The sequence below is a fragment of the Canis lupus genome, chromosome 5 (assembly GCF_011100685.1).
Source record: "Canis lupus familiaris isolate Mischka breed German Shepherd chromosome 5, alternate assembly UU_Cfam_GSD_1.0, whole genome shotgun sequence".
Lineage (NCBI taxonomy): Eukaryota > Metazoa > Chordata > Mammalia > Carnivora > Canidae > Canis > Canis lupus.
Genome location: NC_049226.1, coordinates 79,125,689 through 79,144,469, shown reverse-complemented (window position 1 = coordinate 79,144,469; position 18,781 = coordinate 79,125,689). Strand labels below are relative to the sequence as shown.

The following is an 18,781-nucleotide window of genomic DNA, read 5'->3' as shown; positions in this document are numbered from 1 at the left end:
AGCCTTCAGCTTAGCTAGAAATCTGAATGCTTCCTCAACCTGAAACCGTGGGCATTATTCTAAATGTTAAGTGATATAGCTCTCTACAAAGACAAAGTGCTTCCTGGTCATTATTAGCCATGTGCCATCGCTGTTCCTCACGATGATGCCACGAAGTAGGTTCTTAGTACCGCCATCCGGATTTTATCAGTGAAGCAGGAAAGAAGGGTGACTTGCTGAAGGTCACATAACAACAAAGCCCGCTGGCAATTTGTGTCATCTCATGAGTCATGTTGGTACTGGCGAATGCAGCTGGCACCAGCAGCACTCACACCCAGAGGCAAGCCAGTCCTCCTGACAGGTTCTTCCCCTGAAACACCCGTGATTTCGTTAGTGAGGTAAGTGAACAGGCAATCAAGTAATTAATTCACCTTCGTGTAGACAGACCTAGGACCCCAATGAAATCAGCTGGTGAGGAAGGCTTTCTGAGTCTTCAAGTGCCCCTTCCAACCAATTGTCGTCACCTGACCCCTTTTTCAAAAAAAAAAATTGTTTACTTGGCCACTTAGGAAGTACATTCCCACTGATGTGCTCCCGGGAGTCTCATGGCTCCTCATTGCGAGGTGGTGTTACTCCATTTCACTGTCGAAGGAAGGGAGCACTTAGTGTCAGAGCCCCCTCTCCTCTGTATGGCTCCTGACTTAAGCCCATGTTCTTGCTATAGAATAACCTGACGCTTGTGTGGCCATGGGAGGGCGCATAGGCTCTTAATTCAGGAACCTTCTAGTCTCATTGGAGAATATGCCTCAAACACGATGCTATTACCATACCAGCATCTAGGGTGTCCGTGGGGGAAAAGATGTGCTGAGAGAATAAGTCTCTGAGTTCAAGAGGGAAAGAATCACTGTAGACAGAAACAGGGTGGGAGATGGGACACACAGCTGGGGATCGCCTCCAGGGCTGTGGAGATGAGAGTTCCAGCTTGGGTGTGGTGGGGAAGGCATCCAGGTGGCGCTGCCATCTCCCCACTTGCAGAGCCCGGGAGATGGGATGTTCAGAAAGGGCGGCAGGATTTGGCTGAGCTGGAATGGAAGTATGTATAGGATGGAATGGCAAGAACCAACCGTCCCAACACACACACACACATACACACACACATGCACACAGACACACACAACAGACCACTGAGGGACCCAGGAGGAGACAAGGGTGGTACAAGGGAGTGATGGGTGCAAAGCACTGTAGTGGACGACCGTTCTTATGTACAGAGAATGACCATGATGTTTAGAGATTAATCATTCCATCATTGTTATTTGAGGAAACCAGAAACAGGAATGTGGATGGACAGATGGGCAATGAATGAATCCAGAGCTGAAAGAAAGGCCACTAACGGCCATAAAAATACAGGTTTTACCAGAAGCTGGAACTGCCTGTCGGTTCCTTTGGCTTCATGTCATTATAATGTAATCTGGAAAGGTCATTGAGAAATTGATGTTTTAGGACTTAAGCCTTTAAAACACCCCCTAAAAAAGTATCTGTAGTTTGTATTAATACTTGCAGAGCAGGTTACTGGATTTGAGATTCCAAAGACGTCACCCGCCAGTTGGTGTGGTCAGTTGGCTTCATGCTGTATCCCTAGGAAGAAAGCACTGGCAGGTTTGTGTCCAGATGTCACCATACACCAGAAACAGTAACTGCTAATGTGTGTAATGCATGCAGTGGTATCCGAGTGCCCCAGAGCTGGAAATCTTAGCAGTATTCTTGCTTACCTTACTTATCTCCAGCCTCCTCTAAACCCTGTGCCATTTTGCTAAAAAAAAAAAAAAAAAAAAAAGTTTCCAGTGCTGTCTTCTTAAATGCAGTTTTCTGGAGCTTAAATTTTACTGACGAAAATGGCACCTGGTTCTCTAGCAGGATTTGCAGACTGTCATCTGTCTGTGGCAAGTCTTTAATTGGGGTCCTTCCCACCTCCTCACTGGTTGTTGGGCCCTCTGAAGCAGAATGAACTTGTTGACTCTAAGGGGAGGATGTCTTGATCAATGTGGACTTGCTGAGGAAAAACCTCCCCATATTTCACTATTTAAAATAAGCTAAAACAAACAAAAAACCCACCTCTCTGACTGACCCCACAGCCACGTTCGAGGGGGGGCTCAAGAGCAGCTCTGGAGGTGGGCCCTCCCAGCACATGCCTGGAACCTCTGGGGAGGGTCTTCGGGGAGCTGGGCTGGCAGCAGTGAGCAGGCTGGGAAGCCGGGAGTTTGGGCATAAACCAGGAAGGGACAGCAGCTCATCGAAGTCCAGGTGGAGAACGTTCACCTCTTCACAGGTCTCAGAGTTTGGAAATACATGGAAGTAGACGTAACCCATTTTTTTAAGGGAGCGACGAGAATCGAGGGTCCCTGCAGGAGCAGTCCTCAGCAGCCATCAGCTGTAGAGGAAGATGGGAAGTTTGGAAAGAATATGAAGAGGAGCCTCTGTGTGTATGTTTAAAAAACAAACAAACAACAGAGTCCTCATTCCGACTTCCCCACCCCGGGGACAGTCCCGCTGCTGGGCCTGTGTCCCAGGAGCGCCCATCCAGCCATCTCCTTTCGGGTGTCTGCACCTTGGTGCTTGGAGACACTGCACGTTTAGAGCTAAAAGTCGTCCTCTATTATTTTTAATCTGTAAAGACATAGCAGATCTAGCAGATGCCACCGTCTCATCTTCAGGGTCCCGACGGCTTGAGTGACTCCCTCACCCCGGGAGGCGTTTGTGGACTTAGCTTTCTGTCCCTGTTGTCTGTGATCTTCTGCTTAGATGCTTCTCAGCACATCCAAGTCTTGTAGTTACTTGTCAGTCAAATAGTAAAGAGCTCTCCTGAAAGGGCCTGTTGGGGTTAAAGCTGTGTAAATACGTAGACAAAATGGAAGGATAGAGTGCTGGTGACCAACTAAGTTGTTGTCTGGCTGGGGGACATGTCGGCAGATTCGGAGTGGGCGAGTAGAAGCACTTCTGCGATTAGTATCCTGAAAAATGAAGTCACGGCCTACAGCCATTTACAGTAATTATATCCCGCCATGAAATCTTATTCAAGCAAGTGGTAAATATTAGCAAACATGTTTCTTCTCTCAGTCCCAGCCTCCTGTCTTGGTCATCAAGGAATGTAGAGCCCACTGTGGAACCGAGTGAAAGCTGTGCCTGAAAGCGATTAGCGGGACACCAAGCTGGGGATCGCCTCCAGGGCTCTGGAGAGGAGGGTTCCAGCTTGGGTGTGGTGGGGAAGGCATCCAGGTGGCCCTGCCATCTCCCCACCTGCAGAGCCCTGCCGCCTTTCAGCAGGTTGGAGGCGGGGCTTGGGAGGGTTTCCAGTCAGGAAAAGCCCCCCCCCACACCCAGAACAGGGACCAGAAAGAGTAGGGTTGGTGGGTGAGGTGGGCAGCAAGCACCAGGAGGCAAATTGTGTGTGTCAAGTGTGGGACGGAGTGGAGGATTGAAAGCTGAGGTGGAGGGATAGAGTCTGGGCTAGAATGGAAAGGTCTACAAGCTCAAGACCAAGAGTCACAATGAAGCATTGGAGAATTTTTCTCGTTTGTTCAGACTTTCCGCCAATAATGTTTAACTACCTACTGTAGGCCAGGAGCTGTGCTGAGACAGCAAGATACAGCTGGGTCTCCCGGCCTGTGAGTTGCTGTTCATGGGGCAGCAGAGAAGCCAGTGGTGGTTCGTAACCTAGTGAGAAAAGTAGAGCATGGAAGTTGCTACCGGTGGGCAGGGGGACCCAGTGGGGGAGAGATGGAATCTGAGCATTAGGGAGGCCTTGGGAGAGGGAATGGCCTGTGAGCTGGGCCTTCACACCAACGAGGGGTCTGATTTCTCCAGCTGTGTATTTATTGTCTTCTGTTCTCACCCGGATAATCTATAAAGACCCGGTTATTCTCATTTTACTTCAATCACGTTATGAGACTGTTGACGTTTGCAGTTGGGTGGTATGGGCCACTCCGTGATCTTTCCACACTAATAAAATAGACTTCTCACAAGTGCCTCCTCATTCCTTTGGTGTCATTAGTGCCAGAGGCTTCGCATTCTGGAGCAGGTGGGTGGTGGGCGCTGATCCAAACCTCAGCGAAAGTGTAGGTTTCTAGCTGTATCTTAGACCCTGAGCTGTTACTGATCCACAAGAGACCAGCTTGCTGACTCTCTGCAGTCTTGTGGTCCTCCCTGCTCAAAGCTGCCTTGCCTAACCCTCTGAGATGGTGACCCTCACATGGGCTCGTGTGGGAATCACCTGGAGAGTTTATTAAAACCCAGATGGCTGGGCCCACCCCCGGACTCCTGTGGGTCTGGAGGGGTTTCTAGGGAGTGCTGATGCTCTAGGCCCAGGGGCTGTACTTGGAGAACCCCTTTTTGGGAAACCCAGCCACCGGGAAAAGGAACTGCTACAATGTAGGTGAGACCTTCCCTTAGTGTGGCCTTTCTCACAGACTTCGGCAGGGCGTGCTCTCCACAACCAGTCAGTGAGAACAGACGTGAAGCCCCACTGTGGCTTCCGAGGGAGGGGAGACCGCTCTTCCACCACCCCCATGAAGCCCTCCTGGATTATCCTTTTGAGAACTCAGCCTCCTGCGGCACCTGTGCTGTTGGAAGAGGGTGCTGGGCCACATGAAGTGGGATTCCAGATTCTTGACTTGCCACCCCTTCTTCTGTGAGGGAGCAACCGTTCTCAAGACCCAGACTTGATCCCAAAAACCAGTGCCAGCTGGGAGGGGTAGCAGGTTTTCTTCCTGCCTGTCTTCAGTTCCTGGCCCCCACAGTCTGGCAGTGGGACTTGAGGATTCCATCATGTATTCATTCTCTCCTGCTGGCTGGTGTGGGACCCTTCGGTGAGAGGCCCTCCCCTCGTGATCTGGAAATGGTGTTGAGGAGATGAGGGTGCCAGTATTCAGTGACAACTGAGGCAGGCTAGCAGACACCCAGATATAGTCCAGTCCAGCCCAGTGAGGGCTCCCGGTCTTTGCGCTCATGCCCAATGGAATGATTAATCGACGTCCTCCACTCTGCTGGACAATTAAAGAAAGCAGAAGAAGGAGGGAAAAGTCTTCAGTTAGACCTAATTTGGCACCATATTGTTTTCTGTTAATCTATTTTGTTTTCTGTCCGTCGGTCCCAAGGGATGGATGCCTTGCTGCTTGCTGAAGCATGCATAACTAATGTCCTCATTAAGGGCTGATCTGTTTATCAGGGCCATGCGAGGAAGCCGAGGAAGCCGGCCTGCCAAACCTAGGCACAGGCTGGGGGCCGTTACCTCCCTCTGGGCCTGAGCCCCACCTCATTAAGCTGGTCCGGGCTATTGATTGGGAGCCTGTGTTTGGAAGAGTCTTACTTACTCCATGCATTATCTTGACAGATTGATCAGACCTGATTGAGAACCTCTTAAAGGAACGAACAGCTGTAATGGGAAAGTTGGACTCTGTCATCCGTTAGGATGATTCTGGGAGCAAGAAGAACAAGGCTGACATCTTGGAGCAATTGTATTTACAATTAACATGGCTGAAAACGATTGCCTCTATTGATCCCCCCTTCCTGCAATTACAGCCCCATTGTTTACATTCCAGCACTTGAGTTATAAAAAGGAAATTCAATAATTATTGCATTATTTAAAGTTAAAGTGCCACAGAGTTTGCTGGCTACGCTTCCTGGTTGATTTAACGTTCAGTAAAATCCATGCTGAGCTCTCCATCTTGAGGCCGAACAGTATCGGCTTTTAATGAGACCTAAAAAGGGGGGAGGGGGTGGGGAGGAGAGCACAACCCCGTGCACTGGGTGTTTGGGTTATTTATGGGGGAACCCGAAAGCAGGGCCGAGAAACTAGCCGTGTCATCCTTCGCAAAACTGTATCCCCTCTTGCCACGTGGCTGTCCCCGCTGCAGCCGCCAGCTCCTGGCCTCTCAGACCCGGCTCTGCTTCCTCCAAAGAAGCGTCTCCTCTTCGCCCTCCCTCCCTCCCTCCCTCCGTGCCCCCCACCCACGAGCCTCACCTCCCCGGCTTCTTTAGCCTTCAGCGGGATCCAGGGAACGGAAGAGAAAGGGTCGAGTGCCTGAGCAGCCACGGTGATGACATCGGAGGCATTTGTTTAGAGGGGATTTGCACCCCTGCCTTGCCACCTTCCCATTTTCTTTTTCAGGGACAAAGAAAATAAAAAAATAAATGAAGCTCCTCTTAGAAGGAAGAAGTCAGCCCGTGTGTGCTCCCTGCCCCCCTTAACTCCCCCCCTCCCCCCATTGTCCATCTCACGCTGGCTGCCTCTTGTCTTCTCTCATAATGAAGGTGATGAGGGTATTTGTCAGCGACTCACAGGAGATCAAGACAGGCCTCTAGGTTTGAGCGCCAAATTCACGCTCTCAGCAGCAACGGCCGGAAAGTTCAGGAGCGTGGGAGGAATTGTAAAGACCGTTTTGTTTTTCTCATATTTGGTTGAAATTCTTCCGTGGGCTCAGTTCCAGCCAGACATCTGGACAGGTGTGCTCAGCAGGGTGGCGAACTCACGAGGAAAAAGTGATGCCTCATGCTTCGCCATCAAGAGTCACGCTTTCAGCGACGGCCCCAGGAAATTTCAGACTGCAGGTGCAGAAGGGGCGAGGGAGATGAATAGGGCCAATTCCTACTTTTATGAAGTATCTGGAGCAGGCCAGTAGCAGGCAGCTGCTTCCGTGTGACTTTTTCATTAAAGAGGTGACTTCTTGTGTGCCAGCATCATCGCATGATTTATCTAGTGCAGTTTGCTAGAATCTGAAATACTCTTTGGGAAAAGGTGGGTGCAGAGATTTTAAACTCTGGAAATTTTTCTTCTTCCAGGGGACTGTCTCCATGTTTTCTCCCTGGGGTCTCTGCTATGTGGCAGTTGCTGTCCAGAGCAACAACCCTCAGAGTGTGGTCCCAGACCAGCAGCATCAGCGTCTCCCTAGAGATTGTTAGAAATGCAAATTCTTGGTCCCCACCCCAGACCAGGTGAATCAGAAACCCCTGGGGTGCCCCCCTACAATCCTAGCATAACATACCCTCAGGTGCTTCTGGTACGCGTTCCAGTTAGAGAACCACTGATCTAGAACACCATCTGCATCATTAATAACCAAGCCCATGGGGTTGTACCTGCCAATCAGGAGCAAGGAAGCAAAATGTGGGCTCAAGGTGGAAAGATGACGGCCGTGCCAAATACTTGGGTAGTCCTTCACATCCTCCGAAGGATTTGCACGTTTGTTTTCTCATGTGGTTTTGAAAATTGCCTCTGAGGAAGACAGGGCAAGTATAAACATCTTCACTTTACATATGAAGTAACGCACCTGTTTTGACCAGCAGGCATGGTTTTCTCTGCTGTGTTGACTGTTACGGGATTGGAGATAAAATAAATCCTTCAGAGCAGATTGAGGGCATCAGGGGCGTGTCGATCAGCCATCTCAGCTGGGTTCTCTTTCCTTTACCTCGTCATCACCTGGGATGTTGGCAGACATGATAAAGAATATGGTTCTTGATTTTCATTATACTGTGACACCCTGAAGGGGAAAGAGACCCGGTAAACAGATACAGTTCTGAGGCAAAGGCATAGGCTGGAGGTGTGGATCCTGGCTGTGCCTGCAGCAGTAGCATAGCTTTGGACGAGTGACTTAAAATTAAGTACAAGGAAGGAGTTTTACAAGGAAGAAGTTGGTCCTGTGTGGTTCAGTATCCCCTCCATGTTATAATTTCTATTGGTCACAGATTCTTTACTGTCGGCTAGGGATTCCTCTTTGGGAGTTGGGGGTGAGGGTCCCAGAGAGTGTGGGACAGGCACGGTTGTATGGAGAGAAATGTCAAATAGGTAAATTCAGTAGTACTTCATTTTTTTTTTCCCATTTCTATCTCTAATCGCAAACCTTAACTAATTTGAAATATATAATGATAATAATAATGGTAGCCTTATTATAAAGGTTAACCGTGCATCAGGTACTGAATTAAGCAGTTCATATGGATTATCCCATTGAATCCCCCCACCAGTGCTCTCTGGAAGGTCTGTTAACCATCCCAGTATTGCATGTGAGTAAACTGAGGCCCAGCAGTGTATATAACTTGTCCAAGGTAGCACAGAGTTAGGGTTTTCCACCGGGTTGCCTTAATTCAGAGTGTACCTTAAACCACCAGCATTGGCAACATTTTGTCACGGAGCTGAAGGAGGACACGCTAGAGTAGTGCGTAGATGGTGGCCCATATTTTTATTTGGGAGTTGACATCTACGGGAGCTGGAAAGTAGTACTAGCAAAGAAATACATCTTAATGAGTGGGGAAGGTTCTGTAGCCAGTATGTTATCCTAGCAAAGGGATAATTTTCAGATCCTATGAGCTTTTGGTAGATTCTGGAGGGTGGTCAGTTTGATGTTCACCTTGTGGGACCCACTTTGTGCTTTCACCCACTACATAACCTCTTTCAGCTTCCTTGCTCTGTGTCTAGATGCTCATTTGACCCTCATGGAAACTAGCCCTCTTTTGGCTTATGACCTCATGTTCTGATGGGCCCCCCTTGGTTCAGGAGAACTCCTGTATACCTAATAAGCTCCCTCTCCTTTCTGGAGTTTGCCCTAACAGAGGGGAATGAAATCTATTATGTGAAGGCATCAGCATTCCACAAGAGGCCATATTTAGATTTCTTGTTGTTAGATTCCTTAGAGGATGTACTGTATGTCTCTCAAGGAAACGCTAGTATGGAGACTTCTGAATCAGGAGATGTCATTCAGGTAGGGGGAAAAGACACAGGGATGGGAAGTCTCACCTTCGGCCTCAGAGCTCAGATACAGAGAATGAACACTCATGGCTTGTCCAGAGTCTGGCCTAGAAACCAGAAAATAGGTCAGAGTAACATTAAATGGATTGATCTAAGGGAACATTTTTACTTCCTTTCACTTTCTCTTATAAATCATGGTTGGGACTTGTATCTTATGGTGTCTGCAGGGCTCCTACAGCGAAATAGGACTAAATTAGCATGTGCCAAGGATGAGGGCATGAGTGGGTGAAAAGCCAACATTAAACAGAAAATACATATATATTTAGGTTGATCTTCTGGAAGGTTTCCTAAGAATGTGACATTAAGCTTGAATCTGTAACATAACCACTGATTAAAAAATTAACTGCCTCCATTCCCAGTCGCATTATACCTGCAACAATTTATTTTTTCAGCGTTCAAGGGGAATACCTGGGTTTGGGGAATCTCATGTTCCAGAATGCCCCTGCAGTCAGCGCCATGTAGTCAGATGGCTGTGGACTTGGCATCAAGCCTCAGCTTCTAGTCCTATTTCTTCTTCTTGAGACCTGGAGGGGAGGCCCATGACCTCTATGAGTTTTGGATTTCTCCAAGGACAGGAGCCAAATGCTACCCACCTCATCATGAGCTGGAGGAAAAGATCACAAGTCGCCGTGGGTGTTTTCTTAGCAGTCCATGCCGTGAATGGGCACGACAGTCACTTATGTCTTCCTTATTTTATCTTACGATTTGGGGAATTTGTAAACTAACTGGACCTTCATCTTCCTGTTCCTTCTCACTGGAAGTGGTAATGATTTGTATAGTCCTTGCCCAGAGGGCAGAAGCTGGAGCCCCTGGCACACTGTGGTTAGCAGTGTCCCCTCTGAAGGCCGATGCAACGGTGGCCGCCTCCATCCAGGACCTCAGTTTTACGGATTGGGAGGCCCGCCTAGCTGCCCTTGCTTGGATACACTTCACATGCACCTCAACAAGTGTTTTGGGGTTCACACTGCATGCCTGCTATGGAGATGCCTCTCGGTTTCTGGTATCCCCTGGGGTAGCCCCTTTGCTCAGGGGGATGTCTCGGAGCTGCTCCACGCCATCCATCACAGGGCTCCACATGCTCAAGGAACAGAGATTTGTTGGATGCGCAGAAAAGCGTGAGAGGGTGGGTGAGGGCGTGTTTATAGTAACAGGTGTTACTCCCCTGAGGAAGCTTCATTATGAGTCCTGTGTGTTTTCATTTGTGAGTATGTGTATGTGAATGTACTTTGTCCATTTCTGCTTTAAAGGGAAGGCTTTGACAAAACCTGATCAATATTTTGCATTCCATGCATGAAGAACCAGATGTTAGAAGTTTCTATCACTGGGGAGGAGGAAGGAGCAGGGCCCCACCAGATTTACAGAAATCAATGTTCTCTGACAGAAGTTGGTTAGTTTTCCTGGGAAACAAGTAACAGGAACACATTTTTTTGATTTTCACGATGAATTATTTTCTAACAAGAGCCCTCTTTTCCTCTCTTTGACTTCCAGTTGTTGGCCAGGGTGAACGAGCACCACATATTAATGGCGTAGAGTCACAAAGTAACACAGGCTGCCTTCTTTCCTCTCCATTCTTTTTTAATTATTAATTTGCTTTTTGCACTTGGATTTATGTACCAGGCTCATTGTTGGAGGTGCTTTTTATTACAGGGAGGGGTTTTCTTTCTGAGCCTTTCCCTCTCCTCCTCCCACCACCCCCAAGCTAGACCCACAGGGGAAGATGGGAGGCCAGTAGGTGTTTCCATGTCCATGGCACAGGAGTGTCACCTTCCAGCTAAATCGAGATGGGACAAGCATTTTAGAAGAGCTCCAGCAAGACCAGGAAGAGGCTGGGGAAGAGGTCCTTGAACAATCTAAGTGAGCCCATACTCCCTTGTTTTCAGGAAAAAGCACTGGCTGCCCGTGTGTGTGTGACAGGGACCTAATTGCTCACGGTGAGGACAGTCTGTTATCTGCTGCATGGTGGTAATTTGGAAAAGTCAGAGAATGTTGGGCCCTTCTACTTCCACTGATGGTCAAACTAGATGCTTATTTCCTTCTTAGGGGTCATTACACTTCTTTGAATCTTCGAAAGTAAATCATGTTGCCAAAGCATGGAGGTCTCTGTTTCTGGAAATGACTGAACCACTTCACACACCCCCAGTGTCTTGCAAGCACTTTTTAAACCAGCCAGTGACATTGAGGAGAATCAAGGGAACCCTTGGGCTGGTTCAAGGGGTCATAGGTCACAGGTCCGAGTGAGTTTGTGTAGACCTCAGTTGCCACTATTCTTGAGCTAAGTTGATTTTTCTTTCTCAATTTATTCATTGGTCTTGCTGCTGCTTCATTGTTATTAGTTTGTGGGTAGATGGCAGTTTTTCTTGAGTAAGCCAGTGATTTTCACTGGTCTGGCCAGCATAGTCTCACAATGATAGTGAAGCCAAAGTGATACCTTCCCTCCTGTCCCCTTGGCATGTCGTCCAAGTCACCACAGTCATGGTCTTAATCATCTATAGGTTAAGGGCCTGGGATAGGGCATGTTCTATGTGTGTGTGTGTGTGTGTGAGCATAGCCACTGAGGTATTAACAGACACTTAGAAGGGAATCAGAGCCGACTTTTGCCCAGGGTGCACAGCAGCCGGTTTTCTTGGAGTCCACGGGTACCATGGGTACTTCATAGCACACTAGGCACTGAAGTTGTTGGGTTGTTCTTTTTTTTTTTTTTTTTTTTTTCAAACTGTGCACCTGACCTGATGGAGGTAAACAGTTAAGAATCTTACCTGCAGAGCACAGAAAAGTGGAAAAAGTAAAGACTGGGTCCACCCATCCCCAAGGATGGGAGGTCTCTGTGGTAGACAGAGGGCTGGAGAGTCCAGGATTTGTGTGGGAGAAAAATTTCCTGCCTGGCGAGAAGAGCAAGAACTCTGAAAGGAGGCAGCTCCTTTATTGAGTGTTCCACTGGGACTTGTGCCTTGGTGGATTCTTCATATATTACAGTGAATTTAATTAAATACATTGGGATCCCAATTGAGGGTATTCTAATTAGCTGGGTCAGGAACAAATTATACTCTCTCCTTCTCCAAATGAAAACATCTACTCTCTTCTGCAGGGAAAGCATGTCCTTGGCTGACTGGCTTGCCCTAGTGGAGTCCTCACTGGTCTACCCAGCCCCACCTCCTCTTACTGCTTTTTATTAGGCAGGTGCCAGGGGTGGAATCCTGGGGTTACAGCCAATGCCACTTGGGAGGGAGAGGGCATCTGGTTAGCAGGTTGGGGCATTGACCCACTCAAGACCTGGGAAATGACCAGATGGTGCGGAGAAGGTCACAGAGGGTGGAACCCTGCTGCTAGCTTTTGAGTCCTGTTGGCTCTAGTCTGGACAACTTGAGGAAGTATTGAGAACTTACAAAATTCGGTTAAGAACAGGATCTTTGATAAGCACATAGACTCAGGTTGTGAGCCTAAGTTTGGGTTGAGATGTAATCAATAAGCAGGTTGTTTCCTGACAACCAAAAAATAGTTTAATCTGGATTTTTTTTTTTCTGGCTTTCAGCTCAGAATTTTGAATTGAGCTTTTGTGTACAAGCCTCCGAGAGAAGACCCTAAATGTTCCCTAGGCCAGACTCAGGGGAAGAGGCCTTGGCTCTATTTACCTCGTTTCCTCTACCATTTGTAGTGTGTGCCCATTTCCCTTCCAAATGGCTTTCAAATGTCAGACAGAAGAACTCCTTGTGGCACAAGAGATTGCCATTTACCACCATGAGTTTGTGTAAAGTGGTTTTGGAACATTTTCGTCATACTATTTTTAAATCAGGAGTCCCCAGTATGTTGTTTGTGTCAATGCAGGATTTATATAGTTCTATCACCCAAGAGCCCATAGATTTGAGAACAAAAGACATTTGACATCTCAACTCCCATCCAACTCTTTTTGGCCACGCTATCCTCTCTTCTGGCTCAGAGATTGGAAACTCCAGCCATTTGGAAAAGAACCTTCGTATCCATATTAAAATTTTATGTGTAAGTTTCAGTGCCTTAATGCAAGGAAATTCTCTCATAGGAAGGTGATGGGAATTTAGGGGTGAGGCTTTAGTGATTCTTCCTCTGACTTCATAGTTGATAATACTCCTGAAATCCCTTGATCACACTTATTGCTCTGGATTCCATGCTTGTTTTCCCTGTTATCTTTTATTTCATCAGTTATTGTTGAAACTTTAATAAATGTAATACTTTTGGTCTTAGTGATCCAATACAGTGTTCAGATATGTTTCCTTGTACTGGCTCTTTTACAAGTGTCCTGCTCCTTAATCCCAAGCCAAACCCTTGCTCCCAGGAATATCTTAGTCCAGTTTTTGGCTTTTTGGAGGGACTTTGTGGAGAAGTCAGGGAGAATGAACATGGGCAAGCTCTTCCTATACCTTCACATCTATCCCCTAGACCCTCTTCTTCCCAGGGTTGCAGCCTCTGGAAAATAGTGCTTTCGTGCATTCCATCCTCCTGAAATCCTCTGCAAGGAGCCTTGTCTCAGACCAGGCAAACTGAGGATAAACTAATTAAAAAAAAAAAAAGCAGCTCAAATTTATTTCAGAAAAAAAGTAGGTTTTCATTATCAATCATTGTAGTTGCCTTAACAGTTAATAACGAGCTTGCTAGTTCTTCAGACCCCTCTGTTTGTGAAAGTGCTCTAGAATGGCTTTCACTGGTTGGAATACCGCGTTGTTGCAAATCTCTGCTCCTGAGTGTATCAGATCACCCATTTGGGGCGAAAGGAGGGATTGTTCTCTGTTGATACCTATGAAGCCCTTCACGTTTTTACCTATATGTTGGCCTCAGAGCAAGCATGTATTATGGAAGAATGGTTTAGCCAGTTTACACAAATGAGAGCCTGGGCCTCCCCTTCTCCTCCCCCACAATGATTTTTCTGCAACCCTCCATTGGTGCATTCATATTTCCTCTTCCAGTAAGGCTCGAATGTGCTTCTAGAGTTTTCATACTTTTCCAGCGAACAAAGAATGTGTACATGTGTGATTTGATAGGAAGTGCTGGTAAGGCCAGCCCTCTGGTATTTTTAATACTGGGTGGAGCGCAGGACGTTTTAACTGCTCTGCCTTCTCAGTGTCTCAGATTATCATCTGGACAAGAAGCCCATCCAAGCAGGATGAGCAACAGTTTTCAAGGCTTGGACGCTGAATGGGACAAGTAAAGGTCAAAAAGGAGAGGAACAGCACAAAGTAGTTCCAAAGCATCTTCTGTGTCTTTTGTGGAGGTCCTTGGGGCAGGCTCTGGGATCTGTGGATGCGGGTGCAGAGAAGGAGGGTAATAACACAACGGCTATCTGAGTTTCCTCCTCCTAAAGGATGCTGGGAGATATGAGACCCTGGTTCTAGTTCTCTCTCCCACTGCTAACTAGCTGGGTTACCGTGGATCATTTGCTTAGGTTTTTTGGAATTATTTCTTCTGCCTTCTATGCAGCCAATGGAAAAACTTCCTCTTCTCCTAAAATGGGTCATTTGTAAAGAAGAAGATATCCTTTCCATACCAGGAGCAGGTCACTTCCCCAGCTGTTAGGAGAAAGGGTCCATGGCTTTCATCATATTCTCAGAGAGGCACAAAGAGGCTGTGAATTTTGTCCTTGGATCATCTCGGAGTCTTCTACACACAAGAAAGTATGGGGTCTGCTGACTGTTACTGTGACCTTTTCTGTTCTTGCACCCCTAACTTTAATCCTGTGTGTGCCTGCTTTCTGCCAGCTTTGGGGCTTCCTTGTTCTGGAATCAGTACTGTGTCTACACAAACACAACAAAAAGTGTAATTTTGACCATCTGATGCACTAAAGCCAAATGACCTTCAGATGTTGACAGGGAACCAGTCTGGAGAAGTTTATTTTTTCTGTCTTTTTTTTTTTTAATCCAAAGGAAAATCTAATTTTAGGTTCTTCTAAAAGACTGTGGTTCTAAATATAAAAACTTGACCTGTCATTCCTGTGAAAAAGTCAGACAGCAGCTTTGGCTTGGTGTTACTGACCTAGGATTCCATACAGGGAGGGTGGCCATTTGGCCATCACCTAAACTAGGATTTGGCTAACTTTTTCAGTCAATGACCAGATAGTGATTCTGGAGGCTTTGTGGGCCATCCTATCTCTGCTGCAAGTACTCAAACCCTGGTGCTTTGAAAGCTGCCCTCGACAACACGCAGATCCATGGATGTGGCTGTGTTCTGTTAAAACTTTATTTACAAAAATAGGCAGCAGGTTGGATTTGGCCTGCAGGCCATTGTTTGCCAGCCCTGATCTGAATAAAGCAGGGTGTGCTGGAGAGTGAAAGGGGGAACCTTTGATTACTGTGCCAGGAAGACCTGTGTGACATGGGGAGGGTCCGATCCGTCAGCAGGAGCAGCCCCGTGAAAAGCCACAGGGGAAGGGACAGCCAGGGGTAGGGGGCAGATGGGAAGGAGAGTCCGCTGGCTGCCGGCCCTTGAAGAACTGCTGGGGGAAGGTAGGTGGGAGAACATAGAGCAACCCCTCCTAGGAGTCCGAGCACTGGGCTGTGGCCGGTCCGGGGTGGGCTGATGGTGGCGGCGGGCTTCGAGTAGCTTACCCTCTCCTCTGCCCTCGCAGCACCTGCAGCAGCACGAGAGTGGAGTAGAGGGCGAGAGCTGCTACTACCACTGCGTCCTGTGCAACTATTCCACCAAGGCCAAGCTCAACCTCATCCAGCACGTGCGCTCCATGAAGCACCAGCGCAGCGAGAGCCTGCGCAAGCTGCAGCGGCTGCAGAAGGGCCTGCCGGAGGAGGACGAGGACCTGGGGCAGATCTTCACCATCCGCAGGTGCCCCTCCACTGATCCGGGTGAGTGGGCTCTCGGTGGGCCTGGTGCGGACCCCCGAGGGCTGTGGTTTGCTGCCGCTGGTCCTCGTGTCCGTCCCCGACCTCATAGGTGACACACTGTGTTCTGGAAGGAGTATCGTGAGCGTTCTTGCCTTTTTTTTTTTTTTTTTTTTTTTTTTTTTTAACTAAAGGAACTTAGCACCGCTTTTCATCAGGTGTTACGGGCCACTGCCTGGTGAGCAGGACAACTGGAGATGTTTTGTTTTCTATCCCCAAATTCCTCTGGTTATATATACTCAACATTTCACTTTATTACTTTGGATGCACATAAAGCAAATGCTAAATCATGTGTTGCTCAGTGGTAAGGACGGGCAGTTTGCGGCCTCCAGGCCGGTGCAAGGATGAACGTCAGAGGGGATCAGCATAGCTGGCACTGGTTCTAAACATTTTTTCGGGTTTGGGGGCGTGTCTGCAAGTCGTGACCCTGCGCCGCCGCCTGCTTCTCTGCAGAGTCAGGGCCTTCCAGGGGGACCTCGCCCTCTCTGCCTTCCTTTCTGTGCTCCTACCATGGCCGCTTCCTTCTGGGCCATGCCTCAGCCTGTCCCCGTCATCAAACCACCCTTGAGAGTTCACCACTGACCTCGGATGTGCCCAATCCAGGAGCTGCCTGCAAAGCCTTCTCTTCTTTCTGCGGTCTCTGAAAGTATTACATGGTTCCATCCCTGAAGTTCCCTTCCCTGAGCTTCCAGGGTGTATTTCTCTCTTGTCTTCCTACTTTTCTTGACAGTCTTTCTGTGCCCACCCCTGGCTCATGGTATTCAGTCGGCCCCACATGCTGACATGAGCTGGGCATCAGGCCCTGGCCCTTGGCTCCCAGCCTTTTAAAGCTTTGATCTCCTGGCGGTACCAGATGCACTTGAGACAGCTCCCTGCATTTCTCGTTGGTGCCACATCATGGGCTCTGCGCTCACCACTGTGTCCTCCAGACTCCCCTCTCCTGGGGGCTCAGTGTCCCACCACCTGGTGCCACTGGAGACTCAGGGCCATCCTTTGTCCATTCATTGCTTGTGGCACTGTCCGCCCCTGAGCTGTAGTGGCTGAGTCGGGGTTTTTAATCTCAAGTTTACCAAATTTTTCATTTTTTCTAGTTTTTAAAGGCAACAGATTATAGAAACCTAATGAAAAAATGTCATGACCCTCCCACATCCCATTGCCCAGAGCAGTATTTCTTAATGTGCTTCTACTACTGGTTCTTGATGTTTTTTTTTTAATGTTTTAGACATTATCTATTGACTTTCTGCTCTGAAAGAAGGGGATTTCACTAGTACACCATTCTACAGACTACACACTCATCTGCTCACACGCACCCCACCCACAAACTCACAGACACCCCAAACTACACATGCACACCCCATGCCCTTTACACCACATTCCCCAGCCCCCCTGTCTACCCATTCTTCCCCTCCCTCCATCATCCTTGATGATTAAATAATAATTTTGGGTTATATTAATATTCAGTGTTTTCGTTATTCTAACTCTATAAATATTAATCATAGCTGAGCCATGTAGAGTTTTATAATTTCATTTACCTTCTTGTACAACTTTTTATTTTCCCTGGTTTTCTAGGTACCTATGATTAATTCATGGCTAGCCCTCTGCCAGAGTAGACATTTCTAAATCTCTGAAGGTCCAGCCAGATTGCTTGTTCACTGAGCTGCATTCCTTCCTGGAGGCATCTCTCCTGTGCCCTCCAGAGCCCTCTGCCCCCTGGCCCTGTCCCCATTTCCCCCCTCCCCCACTGCTCCTTTGCCCCCCTCCCCATGTAAATGAAATGACTGGATATCCCAGGGGGAGAGAATGTGTCCTCCCTGCTGGAGTAGCTGAGGTTTCATGATCACAGCAGAAAGGCCAGTCCTCCTGGCAGGCTGGGTGACTCATTTCTTCCGGAACCCAGGATAATTTCTTGGGTACCAGGATAATACTCGTCACCTCTGGGTTGCTGCACAACTGTCCTTTCCCGTATTTTTCAAATGCCTCTTCTGGTTAAAGTTCAAATGCCGTAATGTCCAGGTCTCCTGCTTGGCGTGTGACCCCGTCCCTCTGCATGTGAACACTCAGGAGCGAGGCATGAAGCCGGCACCCGCAGACCCATCTGTGCCCGAAGACTGAGCCCATTGTGCCATCTGGCTGTGGGGGTCCTCATTTTGGCCTCTGTGTCATCCTGCCATTCCCACTATTTTGCTGTGGAGTCATTTTACAGGATTCTCCTTCCTCCGCCAATAAATGCTGACCTATTTATTTTAGAGTTGGTGAGGTTTTTTGTTTTGTTTTGTTTTTAATTTTTTTCTTTTCTTTTTCTTTTTCTTTTTCTTTTTCTTTTCTTTCTTTCTTTCTTTTTTTTTTTTTTTTTGGCCAGCTCTGCATACGTCATTGTTTTAATCTTCTGTTAAAAGCCGGTCCTTTTTGCCCTTCAATTCTTTCTTTCACTCTACTCAGAATTCCCTTTTTATTAATGAGGTGCCCCAAACTAAATAGTGTACAGCTGCCATTTCACCCGGGGTCTATGGACTGGAACAAACGGTTCCCTGTTTTATAATGTAATACTTCTATTTATGCAGTCCGCTCTGGAATTGCTTTCTTACACCATTGCCTTCTGGGTTTCTCTCATTTAATGCGTATTAGAAGTTATTTTTCCCCCTGAAGTGTATGAGCAACTTTAGTCTAGATGATAGACTTCCTTTCTGTATTTCAAAATCCTTTTGTATTGTCTTTGGCCTGAAGTCCTGTTTTGGCTCTGCACCCTCCTCCCTCCCCACGCCCTGCCCTCCTCCCACTCATGCTCTGCTCAGGCTAAGTCCACACTCTTCGCTAACGACAAAAGGACAGATTATTAGGTAATAGTCACATTGACATTAAAAGTAACTCGGTGCCCTTTCAGAAACCCCTTTACGACAGCTCATCTTAAAATATATCCTCCCTCCCCCCAGGGATTGGCTTTTAACTTCTTGAAAGAATGTTTTTTAAGAAAAGGAACATTGTGGACCTCATAGAATGAAGACACGGAAGGTCATCAACTTCAAATTTATCAACAGAGACTTGATCACATATTCTTGATTTTCTCTTCTCTCACGTAAGGGTCAGGACATTGATCTTTAGCTGGAAACATCAGCTGTGTAGCGTGAAGAAGCCTCAGGGAGTCTTTGAGCACCTT

The 18,781-nt window shown here is 47.6% G+C and overlaps 1 protein-coding gene and 1 long non-coding RNA gene across 3 annotated transcripts in view; one reads left to right on the top strand and one right to left on the bottom strand.

Annotated features, from left to right (window-relative positions):
• ZFHX3 (zinc finger homeobox 3) overlaps positions 1-18,781 on the top strand; it is a 159,212-nt gene that overhangs the window by 46,473 nt on the left and 93,958 nt on the right. For both annotated transcript variants that reach the window (XR_005360121.1, XM_038538466.1), the window contains exon 3: positions 15,360-15,591. Coding sequence is in view for 1 of the 2 variants with exons in the window: in XM_038538466.1 (XP_038394394.1) it covers positions 15,360-15,591 (232 nt within the window). In the remaining variant the exon portion in view is untranslated. The remainder of the gene's footprint in view (positions 1-15,359; positions 15,592-18,781) is intronic.
• LOC119871960 lies at positions 1,263-6,208 on the bottom strand. The gene is made up of 3 exons (XR_005360145.1): positions 5,996-6,208; positions 2,092-2,407; positions 1,263-1,614 (listed from the first exon to the last, which is right to left on the bottom strand). It is a non-coding gene; the product is annotated as an uncharacterized LOC119871960 (long non-coding RNA).